General features: G+C 42.9%; 1 protein-coding gene across 1 annotated transcript; it reads right to left on the reverse strand.

Annotated features, from left to right (window-relative positions):
• Positions 1-6,131: 6,131 nt before the first annotated feature.
• On the reverse strand, positions 6,132-7,400 carry LOC132481585 (protein ARMCX6-like). The gene is made up of 2 exons (XM_060086453.1): positions 7,394-7,400; positions 6,132-7,295 (listed from the first exon to the last, which is right to left on the reverse strand). The coding sequence occupies exons 1-2, from the start codon at positions 7,398-7,400 to the stop codon at positions 6,745-6,747; spliced, it is 558 nt and encodes a 185-aa protein (XP_059942436.1). The 3' UTR covers positions 6,132-6,744.
• Between the last annotated feature and the right edge of the window lie 11,070 nt (positions 7,401-18,470).

Below are 18,470 nucleotides of genomic sequence, written 5' to 3' on the forward strand. Positions count from 1 at the left end.
ACACTGGTTGGTTCTTCTGCTAGTCTTGCCTGAGGTCATTTATGTGACTGGACTCAGCCGGCAAATCAGATGGGGGCTGATTTTCCTCTGACTAAGGTTGGCAGATGTAGCAAATAAAAATACAGGATGCCCAGTTAAATTTGAATTCCAGTTAAATAATTAATAATTGTTTTAGTATAAGTATGCCCCATGCAATATTTGGGACATACTTATACTGAAAAATGTTTTATGTTCATCTGAAATTCAAATTTAACTGGGAGTCCTGTATTTTATCTGGCAGCTCTTCCTAGGGGTCCTCAGAACAGTTCATGGCTGTTCTACATGGTCTCATCCTCTAGCAAGCTAGTCTGCTTGGCACATGGTGGTTTCAGAGCAGGAAGAGTGTAATGCCCACTGAAAATGCACTGTTCAAGCCTCTTCATGGGTCATGTTTTCTAATGTTCAAACTGGCCAAAGCAAATCACATGCCAGGTCCAGATTCAGTGTGGGAGGGGATTATACACTGGTATGGTAACAAGTAGGCATGGTCCATTGGGGGCTATTACTGTAATATTTTCTTAGAGGTCTTTCTAATTGTTTTTCTTCCCTTATTTGCCTGTATCATACCCTCTAGTTCTTCTAACCTCTCAATTGATTTTAACAAGTCCCCTTTTGTTCACCTACTACCCCAAATCTTTTGTCTTCTTGCTCCACTTTGGTCTGATAAACCAGGGCCTGCTGTTTAGCTGTCATCTTAAAACTAACCTTTATTGCTTTCCCAAGTTGTGATCACCATTTCCTTGATTCCATATTTACCTTTGACTTGATTACTACCTTCTTTTCTTGGAGTCCATGTTCAAATAATTTCCTAAGAGAAGGTCCACAAGAGGCAAAATTTGCATACTTTCAGTCCTGAAAACATCTGTATGGTCATCACATACCTATTTGATATGTGGGTATGTCTGTTTAGAAGTAGAATACTAGAGAAAAACATATTTTCTAAGAATCTGAAGGCATTTATACATTGTCATATCATATCCAGTATTATGAATAACATGTCTGATGCCAGTCTGCTTTGTAGATGGCTTTATTCTTACCATCGAGAAATTTTAGGGTCTCCTTTTAATCCTTATTATTCTAAAATTTCTTGGTGATATGTCTAGATGAGGGTTTTTTAATTCATTGTATTGGACACAAAATGCAGGTTTCTTTTTAATTAAAAAATAAGAAAAATACAGAGAAAAATAATGAGGATCTACATATAAATCATTCATAATTAACAACAAACATTAACACTTTTTTGTATTTGTTTATAATTTCTTTATTAATAGACAAAATTAAACTACAAAACTGTTAGGGTCACATTTTCCTCAATCTCTTCCCAGAAGCAAGTGATATTGTAAAATTGATGTGCATCTTTCAGTACCCATTTTTAATTTTGTATCCAAAACAATATATAGTATTGTTTTATAATCTTAAAATTATATAAATGACATTATATTGTATCTTTCTACAAATTGCTTATTTCACTCAACATTAGGTTTCTGAGAATTGTCTAGACTGATCTGTAGAGATCTAGTTCACCTATTTTTACTGCTTTATAAATTCTATTATATAGATAGATGACATATTATATTATTCAAAAACCTACAGCAAATATCAACCTTACTGCTGAAACATCAGCCATTAAAATCAGAAACATGACAAGTATGCACTGTATCATCAATACTGTTGCTCTGGAGGTCCTTGACAGTGCAATGAGATAAGAAAAAGAAACGAGCTATAAAATATTGAATAAGAAGAGATAAAACTGTCATAATTTGTAAACTATGTTTGTCTAGTTAAAAAGTCAGAAAGAGGGCTTCCCTGGTGGTGCAGTGGTTGAGAGTCCGCCTGCCGATGCAGGGGACACGGGTTCGTGCCCCGGTCTGGGAAGATCCCACATGCCATGGAGCAGCTGGGCCCATGAGCCATGGCCGCTGAGCCTGCACGTCCAGAGCCTGTGCTCCACAACGGGAGAGGCCACAACAGTGAGAGGCCCGCGTACCGCAAAAAAAAAAAAAAAAAAAAAAAAGTCAGAAGAAAAAAGAGGCAAAATAATAAATATAATAAGATAGTTCACCATAGGAGCCTGACTGTAGAAACAATGTTATAGCAAGAGCTTTTATACAAACAGGCAAAAATCATTTCCCATAATACTTACTTTTGATGGAAAAATATATATATATAAGTACAAAATTCAAAAGGCAAAAAAGACCGAAAAATAAAAATGAGTCTTTTACTGACCTTTTCCCATACAAACCCAATATATCCACAAGGAGACAAAAAGTGTTATGCCTTTAATTGTGTATCAGTACACAATTTTATATGATGATTTAAAAAAGAAAATTTTTACTAAAATAGAAAATTTAAAAGCATACATGACAGAATATATTATATAAAATGTTTATAATAATATGCACAACACAGTGTGCTCCAAGTTGCTTTGTCTCACAAAAATGAGGCAATTTTGGTGAGGGAAGAAAACAGTCCCATTTCCCTTGGTGCTAAAGCAGGCAGGGCGGGGGGTTCCTAAGTTTCCTGTGGGCCAGAGCACGTCCTGAGAAGGTACCTGGGGCAGACGCCTGCTCACAGGCACCAACACACCCTCCCTGCCAACACATGCACCCCACCTGCCACAGGCCACCCACCAGTGAGCAGAGGGTCCCCGAGTCAGTGAGGGGTTCCTGGGAGAAAGGGGTGTGCCCCAAGAGGTATTCCACAGCAGGAAGCCACAGGGGGGATGCTCAGCTGGGTGCATGAAGGTCCCAGAATGCACCAATTATACCGTGAGAATGGAGTGATAAGTGGTGCTGGGTTAACAGGTTATCCATTTGGAAAAGGAGTCAGGAAATTCCAAGTATATCCCTGAGACAACCCTTTAAGTGGAAAGGTATGAAAGAACTAGGAAACCATATAGGAGACTCCTTTTGTAATTGGGAAGTGGGGAAGGCCATCCTGAGCCACACGCAAAAGCAAGAGGCAATAAGGGAAAATGAGCCTTCAGGGGAAGAGGAGATCATGAGTAAAGTGAAGGGGGAAGTGACAGAGTGTAAGGTGATCCATGCAGCATGAGGAGCAGACAAGGGACTGACTGATGCCCCACAGGACTGTGCTGCAGTGCCCATCGCATCTCAAACCAACCGGTGGCCTCTAGGAGAAGGTGGGGGCCAGTGCTCCACACAGCTGTCACACTCTTAGCGAAAAGGTGCTGTGGTGGCCCAGCGAAGAGACTGACCTGGTGAGGGCTGTGCCTGTCCCTGGTGACATTTCAAAGTGAGGGGACTGTGGTTGAAACTGCTCTGAGAGTGGCACTGAGGGCCCCCGTGGGGATGCAGCGTGTGAGACTGGGTGTCCCAGCTGGGAAGCTGGATGTCTGCAGCCTTGCCTGCACTTATGGCAGGGAGGGGTGCAGTGGGGGGTCAAATAACAAAATTCCCAGGAGAGGTAGCAGGCTGGGAGGGCCCTGGGAGTTAGTGCAGAAATCAGTACCTACAGGCACAAAGTGTAGACAAGATAATGAGATGAAGAAGAAGGGAATCCAGGGCCCTTTCTGGAGCTGGAGGGCAGTCTGTGGAGGCAGTTCCAGATTTACCGAAGAGACAGCTTCGGCTAGGGCGGCCCCATCAAGGCAGGCACCTCCCCACAGAGTGTGACAAGCTCAAGCTTTGATGAACTTGTCTGATGTTTGCCATAGGGAAACCTGGCAAGAAACTCATTTGGTTGCAGAAGAGAGGTGGGTTAGTTTGTGCTTGGTGGTCCCCTGCTGTTTCATTTTGGAATTAAGCATGGGAGGAGGCACCTTAGTCTTTCCAGTGCTGAAAGCCTCTGAATGTCTTAATCAGGCCCTGACTGGCAGGTATGCGCCCCGTCCCCCGCAGCCCCCCTCCACGCCCCCCTCTGAAGTCCCCCTCCGCACCCCTGTAGTAGGCAGAACTGGGAACTGGGCTCCTGCCCTGGCACAGCAACCAACAAAGGGATGAAGGGCAGACCAGAGCCCTGTGCTTCCACATGCAGGGAGTGTTTTCAGGAGGGCAGTGCCAGCAAATGGAGAAGGGGCTCTTGACTTGGGCCAAGACCACACCGTGGAGACACATCAATGCTGGCAGGCTGCCCTGTGACAGAACTGCTCAGGAGATGGGCAGAAGGTCTCCGAGGCCCTCCCTGCCATAGGAGTCAGCTGTGGCCTGAAAGCGCCCAATGCCTGCCTCGGAGATGGTGGGCCTACTACCTGTGGCAGGACTCAAAACGGGGGACTCGGCAGAGTGCAGGGCAGGAGGGAAGCACGTGTTAATGTGGGACCCCGAGCCAGGAGGAAGGAGAAATGTTCTGCCTTTGGGCTGAGATTACAGAGGCTGAGCAGTAAGGTGTCGCTGAGGACACCATCGGCCAGCAGGCTCCACTGGGACAAGTGGATGCGGGGATGCCCGCAGGGCAAGCCTGCGTGGGAAACAGACTGCCCAGCTCACCTGAGGCTGGCTTGGGAGAAAGGGGGGACCACGTTAGCGGCTCTTTGAAAGCAAGACAGGGCCCCAGAGCCAGCAAACAAAGCCCCAGCGGGGTGAACATTGCTGCGGGTGTGATGTCGCAGCAACCACAGTCACGTGCCGGCCAATCAAGGCACCAGGGCCTGGGAAGCGGCAGAGTCCCTGGCAGGCACCCATGACTACGAGTCAGCCCGAACTGTGGGTGGCTGAGTACAAGCAGGACAGTGGCAACCCACCTGCCCCCGAAACTCCAGGAGAAGGGAGGAAAACATTGAAAAAAACTAAAAATGTGAAATAAAACTATGCTCTATATGGAGGAGGGCAGTCCGAAGGCAGAGCCCTTGTACACAGCTGATGCCCAGGGAGCAGCGGCCCAGTCACATCCCAGGGAGACCAGGACAGGGCACCGGGCTCAGAAGCAGCACCGCCCAAAGGAAGCTTCTTGTCCCCTCTGTTAGCCAGGGCTTTGAGGAAGAGAACCATTTCACGACACATCAAAAACACGCAGGGGGGGCTTCCCTGGTGGCGCGGTGGTTGAGAGTCCGCCTGCCGATGCAGGGGACGCGGGTTCGTGCCCCGGTCCGGGAGGATCCTGCATGCCGCGGAGTGGCTGGGCCCGTGCGCCATGGCTGCTAGGCCTGCGCGTCCAGAGCCTGTGCTCCGCGGCGGGAGAGGCCGCAGCGGTGGGAGGCCCACGTACCGCAAAAAAAAAAAAAAAAAAAAAAAAAAAACACGCAGGGAACCTGGCTTTGGTGACGCAGGGGCTGAGGCTTGCTGGGAGGGGTCTGGAAATGTTGGGAGGGGGTCGTGGAATGAGTTGCCCAGATTCATGGAGTGGTTCAGTGTGCAGGGCTGCGTTCTTCCTTTCCTCCAAGGGGTGCCAGGGGCTTGGATGGAGGGCATGAATATGTCTCCTGATGGATGGACCAGCCATGGCCAGGCCACGCCCCTCAGCATCTGCCCTCCCATCCCTTTGGGGATTCACGGAGGCCTCCACTGTCCCCTTCCTGGATCCCACAGAAGTACCAGGGATAGGGCAGAAAGGAGGTTCCCCAGAGGAAGCAGCAGCCAAGCCTTTTCACTCAGCCAGGAATTTGAGCTTGGCATCCCAAGGAAGGGAGGGGGCCTGGAAGTAGGTTTCACAGCTGCTTCTCAGGAGGGAGAACAACACAAAGCAGGCACTCAGCAAGTAGCAACTCTTACTGCTATAACTGTGCACTAAATTGTGCAGGGATGGGTTGCCCTGTGGCCCCCAAAGATGTGTAGACAAAACCTCAAGGATACTGACCTTCCTCTCTAGGCCAGCAGGCGAGGAAAGACACCTTCATCGAGGGAAGGATTCCTCTGCATCAGGCACTGTGCTGCCTGCTTCACAGGTGTTGTCTCCTTTAGTCCTCCCAACAGTCCTTCTTAATTCCACCCTCCACCCCATTCCCCTGCCCCAGCCCCGCCCCCAGCCCCTGCTGGAAGCTTATCCTGAACCCTGCAGCCCAACTCTTCCCCTGCCTCCTGTGGGCACTGCTAGGCGGACATTTGTCAGGAGCAAATGCCCCAGTTAGTTAGCACTGATCGTGTATTTTGGGCTTCCTCTTCACGCAGGCTATAAACTCAAAGACAAGTACCATGTTCTCGTTTTTGCCAGTTAAAGCACACAGCTTTATTGGTGATACATAAAAATGCAGACTTGGTGGACGAGGCTGAGTCAGTACAGCTCATATAAGGGGAGTGTACATTTTTTGCTGAATAGGTTTACCATCCATAGGCTCGTGAAGAAAAGAGAGTAAATGAAAAAGAATGCAGCCTACGCAGCAAACAATGCATTTTCGGCACAAGCTCCCATATGGGTCTGGTCGCCACAAGACGGTCCAGCTTAGACAGGGAGACCACCACAGGCAAGGCATCCCTTGTCGGGCTAGAAAATGTTGTTCTTTCACTACACAGTTGAAATGATCCCTTTACCACAGGAGGAAGGCTGCAAGGGAGCAATTTACAATGCGCACTGCCTGCAGACTGCAAAACCAAGAATTTACTTAAAGCTCTGTGGGAACCCCTGCCTGGCCAACCAGAGAGTGGTCCTGGATTTAGCAAGTGTAACTTTCACCCAGAGATATGGCTATTGGCTAAGGCTGGATCTTCAATAGCACCCACTGCAGAGTCTTTGATTGAGAACACAAGTGTGTGTTCACTGATCGGGTTTTGGTTTGGGGTGGATCAGTCCCATCCTGTTGGAGGGGGCCACTTAAGAGGCCGGGATTTCTGGGAGAAACTGTCTGTTTGCGTTCCTGATAGAGAGGGACAGGGAGGAGAGCAACATTTGGGCTCCCAGCAACTCACCCGCCACGACTGGCTTTTCAGACAAACCCATCAAGGGTTTCAGAACGTGCCCCTCAGCACATTCACTTCCCTCTGGTATCAAAGGAAACTTCAAGTCTGAAACGGACTTGGCAAGCATGTTATTAATAACTGTCATGATTATTAACAAATTTAATCCGGCCTGCTGCAGAAATGAGTTGCAGCAAAGTGACACAGTCTCCCGACACACTTCGTTGATGTACATCTTAATCTGGCGCTGATTTTCAACACTGGCTTTCAAGTTATCCGGGGCACAGAAAGCCTCAACAGCAGGGTCGGGCATACGGATCGTGTTTCCAGCAATGGAGAGGCTGGCCAAATGACTATTGACATCGTGGCTAAATGAAAAACCAGTGTCCCGGGGCTGAGCTAACAACACTTTTCCCTGAATGAAAGGGCACTTGGAGAGGCCAAGAACACAACTGAAATTTTCAGTATCTTAAAGCATCACTAAAAAAGGTCCTCATTTTCATTAGTGAAAGAGTGATTTTTGTTCATTCAGAGTATTTCCTCTTTGAGAGGCCCTAGGTTCTTACTGCCCATGTCTCATGTCAACCTCATCCCCAGGACTTGGCTTTTCCTGCATCTTCGAGTAAACACCATACCCCTTACCCATCCTTATCCATATGAAGTTCCCTACAATTCTGGTTGTTTCTCACTGTGGTTATATCCTCTTCTGATTAGTGGATGAACACTGTAGCAACTTCTAGCCCTGACCTCCAGAACTGCTTTCACTAAATCTGCATTTTGAGCACACTCTATATCTATGGCAAGCCACAGGAGGTTCTCACTCTTTTAAAAGCCATCTAATTGTAGTGTTCTAGGTAGGAGACTGTTGAACGTTCTTTTCCTGGACACAAATTGCACTAACTGCCATCTGACAAGAAACTAGTGGGAATGCAAATACATAGAGCTTTCATATGAGTTTCCATAGATATACATGTCAATACTCAGGATACAAGGGTATCAGTATCTCTCTTTCCTGAGTTAGGGTCTTAACTTTCAAATGTTTCTCCTCTGGTGTTTATCTCCCTTAAGCTCATTCCCACTGTTTCCTCAGAGGTACAGCATTTAACTTTTCTAGCACCCAAGTAAGAGGAGAGGAGAACAAAGGCTAGGAGAGGTATCTGAGTTGCCTCTAGACCCTGCCTTCTGACTCCAACCTCCCTCCCCATCCCTATCTCCAAGAGATAACCATGTGTGGAGCAATTTCCTTCTTCCTTTGCCTAGATTTATGTCTACTTGTAGACACAGAAGAAAGAATGGAGACTGGTAGATGTACAGGCACATAAGTGTCCTCTCTCCAGAGTGAGAAATCTGGCTTTCAAATGTCTCCCATTTAGTTCTTAGGCACAGCCCCTACCCTGCCCTCCAGACCCTTTCATCACCCCATCCTTCCCCCACAAATGCCCACCTTTTCCATTCCTCTGTGCCCCAGTCACTCTCTTGACCTCGCTTTCTCCCATCAAATGGCCACTTTTCTGTTCTACCCGTCATTTCTGCTCTACAAACACTGCTTCCCCAGATCCAAAAAGGATTGGGGTTAAGTAATGCTTTTCTGAAGACAGGATAGTGAAAGAACAGGTTCTGGTTTTGGGCTTGCCTCTACCGCCACCTTGTGACCGGTCCAGGCCCCACGTTTCCTTGAAAGAACTGCTCACTTCAGTTTCTACTAAATATCCTGTATGTAATGGGTTTCCTCTTCCTTTCCTTTGGGTAGTGCTGCCCCCTACAGACAGTCAAGCTAACCAACAGATAAAGGTCTGTGAACATTTAGTGCAGTGTGTTAGGCCACAGTTCCTACCTTTTACTGATTCAAGACTGTCAAACGGTCCCCACCTCTCACTCCCAGATCCCAGCATCAGCTCTCCCCCCGACCTCATGCACCATTTAGAGAACTAAAATGAGCTGGTGGATAGCCTGAGGGTGTGGGGAAAGCTGACTCTGCCCCTTCCGGTCTCTGCTACCTAACTCCACCGCGACCCCAAGACTCCTCAGGCAATGCTCACTCTCACACCAACCTGAACACAATCAGAGCAGTTTCTTCCTTCTTCACTTGGCTACAAACACATCTCCCTAATATCAACAGGAAGCTGATGGCCGGACCAAAAAGACCACCTCTCCACAATTCTTGGTCACCTGAGATACGTCACCGATGAGCCATGGTCCCCAAGTTTCTCTCCTACCAGTAGTGATGCAAGAGTATGCCCGCCCCTCTCCTTTCCCCCCAAGCACACCAGACCTGTCACTCATTTCGTCTTTGCCAATCCTAGAGACCAAAAGATAAGGCATTTCCATTTTGTTGAAATTTGCCTTTCTCTAATTTCCAAGGAAGGAACCTATCTTCTCCTGGAGCAACTATTTCAGTTTATACTTCTTTATCTTCTCTTAGAACATAGGGCAACAGCCCATCTCTTCACTTCCCCTCCACTCAGCTGCTAATATCCATTATCTTTCTTGGACCCATGAGAAAGCACATTGCATGAAATAAGACATAAAGCAAGAGATAATTTAGATATTTATTGCCTCTGCTCATTTTCTTGGAAATACTGGCTTTTTATAAAGATTTGTACATGCTTTTATATGCATAAGGAGTTTTCTGGAGTGATGTTTGCCAAAATGTCACCACTGGTTATTTCTGAGACATATATTTAAGGCATAATACATTCTAGGTATAGTGCCAACTGCTAAGGTCAATGGGACATGGAGATGAACAGATTTGTCTCTTGGTAAAGACCACCTGGTTTCTCAGACAGGCCCCCACAAGGCAGCATTTACCTTGCTGAGTTCACGCACTCCAGGACCTAGATCTTAATTTTTTGTTCAGACTAGAAATATGCACAACTGATGACCTTATGCACAACACAAATGCATACATATGTTCACCAAAAGACAAGAATAACAATATGCATAGTAGCACTGTTCATTTTATCCCCAACCAAAAACAACTCAAATATCCATTAACAGTAGAATGGATAAATAAAATACAGTATATTCATAAATGTGGTGTATATTCATAAATGGCAATGAATACTATATATGCAACAGTATGGATTAATCTCACAATGTTAGCTAAAATTAAAAAAAGATACAAAAGAATACATACTGTGTGACTTCCTTTACAGAAAGTTAAAAGAAACACATAAACCTAATCCATGGCTTTAGAAGTCAGAATAGGGGTTACCCTTGGGATGCACTATTGACTAGATGGGCACATGGGGGAAGCTTCCAATGTGCTGTTCATGTTTTGTTCCTTACTCACTTTGTGAAAAGTTATTGAGCTGAACACTTAGGATTTGTTCACTATTCTGTGTATATGGTATACTTCTACAAAAATTTACCAGAAGTCCTCAATAACGAGTTAGGGAAATGGGAGATGAGTAAATGAAACCAATCCTCCTTCTGATCTGGAGAAGCTGGACAAAACATAGATTTTCATTTCCCTGAAGGCACTAGAGGTCTAACAAGATGGTGAAGAATACCTGGTTCAGAAGAGGAGTGGGAAAAGTTGAGCTTAATGTTACGGCCACTTTTCCCAATGGCACATATGCAGTTATTGAGGGAACTACTGAGGGGCTATGTAGAATTTTGGGTAGCCTTGGGGGACTAGGGAGACAGATACTGGAATCCAAATCTTGCCAAGAGGTATACCTGGCAAACCCTAAAATCTTTGGATTGTGATGCTGAAAGAGCTGCACCTCAGAGTCAGAGTGAAGGAGACGTAGACAGGCTTTTTTTTTTAACATCTTTATTGGAGTATAATTGATGTATAGTGGTGTGTCAGTTTCTGCTTTATAACAAAGTGAATCAGTTATACATATACATATACATATGTCCCCATATCTCTTCCCTCCTGCATCTCCCTCCCTCCCACTCTCCCTTTCCCACCCCTCTAAGTGGTCACAAAGCACCGAGCTGATCTCCCTGTGCTATGCGGCTGCTTCCCACTAGCTATCTATTTTACGTTTGGTAGTGTATATATGTCCATGCCTCTCTCTCACTTTGTCCCAGCTTACCCTTCCCCCTTCCCGTGTCCTCAAGTCCATGCTCTAGTAGGTCTGTGTCCTTATTCCCATCTTGCCCCTAGGTTCTTCATGACCATAGGGTCTGTCATACAAAGTCAGAAAGACAAAAACAAATACCGTAAGCTAACACATATATATGGAATCTAAAAAAAATAAGGGGGGCCTCCCTGGTGGCGCAGTGGTTGAGAGTCCGCCTGCCGATGCAGGGGATACGGGTTCGTGCCCCGATCTGGGAAGATCCCATGTGCCGCGGAGCGGCTGGGCCCGTGAGCCATGGCCTCTGGGCCTGCGCATCCGGAGCCTGTGCTCCGCAACGGGAGAGGCCACAGCAGTGAGAGTCCCGCATACCGCAAAAAGAAAAAAAAAAAAAAAGGGGGGTCACATAGACAGGCTTTTACAAGGACTTCAGTTTAACTTTAAGTAATCCCAACCATTGGAAATTGGATTAAGGTAATTCCAGACTGCTAATGCCTCTAGGTGCCCTGCAGAGACAAATACAAATTCTCTTCAGAGAGAAACAATATCAGTCTCAAATTATTTCTGAAGTTTTGTAAAATGCTATATCTAGCACACAATTGAAAACAACTAAGTACACAAGAAGACAAGACAAAATTAACAAAAGTCATTGGAAATGACACACAATAGAAAAAGACACATCAGGGCTTCAGATATTAGAGTTATCAGTCATAGATTTAAAATAAATATGCTGGGCTTCCCTGGTGGCGCAGTGGTTGAGAGTCCGCCTGCCGGTGCAGGGGACACGGGTTCGTGCCCTGGTTCGGGAAGATCCCACATGCCACGGAGCGGCTGGGCCCATGAGCCATGGCCGCTGAGCCTGCGTGTCCGGAGCCTGTGCTCCGCAGCGGGAGAGGCCACAACAGTGAGAGGCCCGCGTACCGTAAAAAAATAATAATAATAAAAAAAATAAAAATTAAAAAAAAATAAAATAAATATGCTTACTATGCTTAAGGAGATAAAGGACAATATAGAGAATTTCTGCAGAGAAATGGAAACTATTAAAATGTATAAAACAGAAATTCTAGACCTGAAAAATAGAATAATCTCAATTAAGAACTGAATGGAAGGATTTAACAGAAGAGTACATACAGATGAAGAGAAAATTATTGAACAGGAAGGTAGGTTGGAAGAAACTATCCAGAAAAAATGCCAGAGTCACAAAAGGATGAAAAAATTGAGTGGCTAAGAGACAGAGAATACAGAAAGATTTCAAGTAACATATGTATACTTGAAATCCAGGAAGAGGAGAGAATGAAGAGAGGAGAGAATGAATGAGGCAGAAGTAATATCTGAGGAAATAATGGTTGACAATTTTCTGAAACTTTCCAAAATGTCAAGCTACATATTCAAGAAGCCATTCAAATCTCAAGTAGGATAAAATTTAGGATTAGAAGATGTGATATATATCATGATTTCATATATACTTATTTTGTATATTACCACTGAACTCTCTTATAGTTCTTATAGTTTTATATCTTTTTCGGTAACTAATTATGTAATATGCAATATGTGGCATAAATGTTGCAAGTACTTTCTCCAGGGTCAGTGTCAGAAATCATTAATTGGTCATCTGATCGAGGCTAGATGCAATAAATCCTTCTTAAGCTGCACTCTGTGGGGAGACAATTCTCTATGGCTTGGTCATGTGCCTGCACATATTCTGAGTAAGGCACTCACTGCCCATTGTTCTGAACTATCTTTTCAAGGTTGCATAGCAAACAGCCTTGGAAGATAGAGATAGTGTCTCCCTCATGAGCAAAGGTAAGATTTGCTAGTAAGGATAAAAGACTCAGATTCTTTAAGCTCAGAGTTCTTCTGTGACACATCTCATTGTGTGTGTTGGTGTCATCTGGCTCTCTTCATATCACCAGCTGGGAATTGGGATCCAGGAACTGGTGTAAAAATGCTGATACTCTGGCTACTGCTATTGATGTGAGTAATAAATTGTCTTTCATCTCTGAAAAAAAAAAAGAAGATGTGGTATATAAAGCAAAAAATGGACAGAACTATAAGAAATAATAGAGGTGCCCAATCATAGTGAGAGATTTTAAAATAGCTTTTTTTGTAGCTGACAGAATAAGCAGATAAAAATAGCAGGAATATAGAAGATTTGAACATGATTAGCAAATATGACTCAATTAGTTCAATCCCTAATTGGTATAAAACTACACTCAACAATCACAAAAGTTTCATTCCAAAAAACGTATGAAACATATACAAGGCATACCTCATTTTATTGTACTTCTGTTTATTGCACTTCACAGATACTACATATTTTACAAATTAAAGGTTTGTAGCAACCCTGCATCAAGTCTATCGGTACAATTTTTCCAACAGCATTTGCTCACTACATGTCTCTGTGTCACATTTTGGTAATTCTCACAATATTTCAAAGTTTTTCATTATCATTATATTTGTTATGGTGATCTGTGATCAGTGATCTTTGATGTTATTATTGCAAAAAGAGTACAACTCGCTGAAAGCTCAGATGACGGTTAGCATTTTTTAGCAATAAAGTACTTTAAATTAAGGTATGCACATTATGTTTTAGACATAATTCTATTGCACACTTAATAGACTACAGTATACTGTAAGCATAACTTTTCTAGGTACTGGGAAACTAAAATATTCATGTGATTCACTTTATTGTGATATTCACTTTGTTGTGGTGATCTGGAAGTGAACCCACAATATATCTGAGGTATGTCTGTATCAAAATTGATCATATACTGCTACATAAAGCAAGTTTTAACAAATTTCAAAAGATTAAACTCATACAGTGTGTGTTCCCTAACCATGGTGCAATAAACTAAAAATCAGTCATAAAAATATAACCAATAATCTGCATATTTTTTGGAATTAGGAAATACATTTTAAATAACCCATGGGTCAAAGAAGAAATCATAATTAAAATTTGAAAATATTTTGCATGGGATGGTAATAAAAATATTACATTCAAAGTTATAGAGGATAGTTTGCTTCTGGCTATGACAGCCTACTAATAGAAGACCAATCCTCTCACTTAGAAGGACAAGAAAAGCTGAAAAATAAATTGTTATTACATTTAAACAAGTTAAATTGTTTAAAGACATTGGAGAGGGACTTCCCTGGTGGTGCATTGGTTAAGAATCTGCCTGCAAATGCAGGGGACATGGGTTTGATCCCTGGTCCGGGAAGATCCCACATGCCGCGGGGCAACTAAGCCTGTGCACCTCAACTACTGAGACCGCACTCTAGAGCCTGTGAGCCACAACTACTGAAGCCCACCCGCTCCAGGGCCCGCGTGCCACGACTACTGAGACAACGTGTTGGAAGTACTGAAGCCCACGTGCCTAGAGCCCACACATCGCAACGAAGAATAGCCCCTGCTCACCACAACTAGAGAAAGCCTGTGCACAGCAATGAAGACCTAACGCAACCAAAATAAAAAGACATTGGAGAGCTGTGAAAGCAGCCAGGATTTGAAGTACCAAAATCGTGGAGAGAAGGGAAACTTAAAGAGGTGAAACACATTTGACACCAATTTTCCTCTTGAAGCATTTGTCAATTCATTATCAACATGGGTGGAAAGACTGAAAAATAAGCTGCTAAGAGTCAAAAAACCTTAGTAGAACTTTCAGCAGTTACACAGAGTTAAGGATTCAAAATCTAGAACTTAGGGCTACCTACACATCCAGGATTTGATGGGCTAAGATCCTGGAGAAAGGAGATTACAAAGAAATGAAACTGATTTTCTCTTTGAGGCATTCACCAATTCTTAATGGGTGTAGAGCTAGAAGCAAAGAAACGAAGTAGAAAAAGGCAATTAAGAGGCTAGGAAGATAAACTGAGCTTTTGGCAGCTTCATAGTACAGGGAAGATAAAAACTGGAGTTTGTAGTTTTCCAAGGGTGGGGGACCTAATAAATTCCCTAGGCTGTCAGTTAGAACCCCTGAAGGATTACACCCTAGGAATAAGGGTGAACTAGAAATAGAATAGGTCTGACAAAGATTGAAATCCAACCTCAACTTAGTTCAATTCTTGATTAGCTTAAGGTAATTTACTCTTATACCGCCTTGCCAAAGCCAAAGCAAATCTTCTACAAATCAAGACAAAGTCATCTACATTTTCTAGAATTTTTCATTCATAATATTTAGCACTCAAACAAAAGCATACCAAGAGATATGACAAACAGAATTTTTTTAAAGGAGAAAAAGAAATAAACAATAGAAATGGACCTATAGAAGATTAAGCTATTAGAGGTATCAGACATAGACTTTAAAAGAATTGTGATTAATATATACAAGAAAACAGAAAACAAGATAGATGTTTTCACCCAATAACTGAAATGTGGGAGGAAAAGAATCATATGGAAATTCTCAAAGTAAAAATGTAATAGAGACCTTCAGCTTCAGCTCCAACATATGAAGAGTTGAAAGTCCTCATTGCCCTCCTTACAATAAGAAAAATGTTGAACAAATAGAAAATCAACAACTTCTCTAAGATTGATCAGAGAATTGAGGTCACAGGGCAAAACAACACCCCCAAAGTCTGGAGATATAGGAAGAATCACTGCTAAGATTAGACTACTTGAAGCAGTAACTGGTCAGAATACCTTCAATGGTCATTTTGAATTGCTAGAGGCTGCATGTGGATTAGCTTAAGAGTTAAAAATCTATGCGCAGGGGCACTTTTGGGGGGATCGTCACATTTTCACTATTTTCTTCCCTGATGGAACCCAACAGATTCTCACAATGAAGATCAGAGAAAATTTCCCTCATGTTTCTGTCAGGGGGAGGGGAAAATAACCATTTTGAATTATGCCCAGGGGAAAAATAACCATTTTGAAATACATCCAAAATGTTCTCCATAACAAAGGCTATCCTGAAAGGGAAACTACTTTACCAGGGCCTTATCTGACCTGGGGGAAGGACAACTGGCTGGCTCCAGCTCCATCTAGACTTCCTGTCTCATGTAAAGGGAGAAAAAAAAACACCATTAATTAACTGGATCTAATTAACATTGGTAGAATATTTAATCCAACAACAGCAAAAAATACACATACTTCTTAGGCTCACATAAAATATTAACCAAGACAGACCACATTTTAGGCCATAAAACACACTTAACAAGTTTAAAAGGGTAGAAAGCATACAAAGTATTCTCTCAGACCACATGAAATTAAACTAGAAATCAATAACAGAAAGATAGCTGCAAAAATCTCTAAATATTTGAAGATTAAACAACACACTCCTAAAACATGGGTCAAAGAAGAAGTCACAAAAGAAATTTTTAAATATTTTGAAATAAATGAAAATAAAAATATTGATACAACTTATCAAAAATTATGGTATCCAGTGAAAACAGTGCTAAATTTATGGAATTTAATGCATACACAAATTTCCCCTGCTTTTTGAAAGTTTGCTTCATGCTACTTGTTTTTTTACAAAAGACCTACATTAGTACCAGTTTTCACAAACTGAAAGAAATCCAAAGGCAATTTTTGCTTTTATGGAAACAGATGAAAAGAGAAAATAGCATTCAGCATTTGTTTTGCAGCAACCCAAGCTATTATGGAAGCAGCATGCACCCCAAGGAGTGAGAGTAGCATTCACTGCCAAGCTCCTTCCCTGTGAACTACACTCATCATCTCAGCATCAAGGTACCATAGCTTTGAACTGTGTCTGTGAGCATTTGTGCTTTACCTCAGTTTATTTTGTGCATCCATTAACAATATTTGTCCTAAGGTAATTGCTTCTTCACTTTAAGCCATTTTGGCTTGTGAACACTCTACTTTTGGACAGCAGTGGAAACCTGTATTAGAAAATAAGAAAGAGGGGAGGTGTGGCCAAGAGAGGGGAGGAGTAAGCCCCTGAACTCACCTCCTTTCATGGGAACATCAAAATTACAAATATTTACAGAGCAACTATCTATGGGAATGACCTGAAGACTAGCAGAAAACATCTTCCACAACTGAAGATATAAAGAAGGAACCACAATGAGATGGGTAGGAGGGGCAGACACACAATATATCCAAGACTCACATCCTTGGGTAGGTGACCCACAAGTGGGAGGATAAACACAATCACAGAGGTTCTCCCCAAAGAGCAAAGGATCTGAGCCCCATATTGGGCTCCCCAGCCTGGGGGTCCTGCACCAGGGAGACAAACCTCCAGAATGTCTGACTTTGAAGGCCAGTGGAGCTTGCAAACAGAAGAGCCTGAGGGGTATAGGAAACAAAGATTCTGCTCTTAAAGCTCGGGCAGCTGTTTGGGGAGTTTCCTCGTTAGCATCAGTGTCCTTGTAGTAGAAAGAACTCCCACATGCCATGGAGCAGCTAAGCCTGTGCGCCACAACTATTTGAACCTGTGCTCTAGAGCCCACAAGCCACAACTACTGAGCCCATGCACCACAACTACTGAAGCCTTCACACCCTAGAGCCTATGCTCCACAACAAGAGAAGCCACCACAAATGGGAAGCCCACACACTGCAACAAAGAGTAGCCCCTGCTCACTGCAACTAGAGAAAGCCTGTGCATAGCAACGAAGACCCAACATGGCCAAAATTTTTTAAAAGTACACTAGAAGGAATCAACTGTAGATTAGATGATACAGAGGAATGGATCAGTGAACTGGAAGACAGTGTAGTGGAAATCACACAAGCTGAACAGAAAAAACAAAAAATAATTTTAAAAAAATGAGGATAGTTTAGGAGACCTCTGGAATGTCATTAAGCTAACATTTGCATTATAGAGATCCCAGGAGAAGAGAGAGAGAAAGGGGCAGCAAACTTATTTGAAGAAATAATAGCTGGAAACTTCTCTAACCCAGGGAAGGACACAGACATTTCCTCTAATATCAGGAGCAAGACAAGGATGCTCGCTCCCACCACTTTTATTCAACATACTATTGGAAGTCCTAGCCACAGCAGTCAGACAACAAAAAGAAATAAAAGGCATCCAAATTGGAAAAGAAGAAGTAAAATTGTCACTGTTTGCAGATGACATGATACTATTTATAGAAAATCTTAAAGATGCCACCAAACAACTATTAGAACTAATAAATTCAGTAAGGTTTCAGGATACAAAATTAATATACAGAAATCTGTAGCATTTCTATACACTATCAACAAACTATCAGAAATAAAAATTATGAAAACATTTACAACTGCATAAGACAAGAATAAAAAACCTAGGAATAAACCTAAGCAAGGAAGCAAAAGACTGGTACTAAGAAAACTATAAAACATTGATAAAAGAAATTGAAGACAACACAAACAAAGGGAAAGATATATCATGCTCATGGATTGGAAGAATTAATATTGTTAAAATGGCCAATCTACAAATTCAAATGGAATCCTATCAAAACACCAATGGCATTTTTCAAAAAAACTAGAACAAATAATTCTAAAATTTATATGGAAATACAAAAGACCTGAAATAGCCAAAACAACTTTGAGAAAAAAAGAACAAAGCTGGACATATCACACTCCCTCATTTCAAATTATACTACAAAGCTACAATACTCAAAACAGTATAGTACTGGCACAAAAACAGAAACATAGATCAATGGAACAGAATAGAGAGCACAG

Source organism: Mesoplodon densirostris, chromosome X, assembly GCF_025265405.1.
Source record: "Mesoplodon densirostris isolate mMesDen1 chromosome X, mMesDen1 primary haplotype, whole genome shotgun sequence".
Classification (NCBI taxonomy): domain Eukaryota; kingdom Metazoa; phylum Chordata; class Mammalia; order Artiodactyla; family Ziphiidae; genus Mesoplodon; species Mesoplodon densirostris.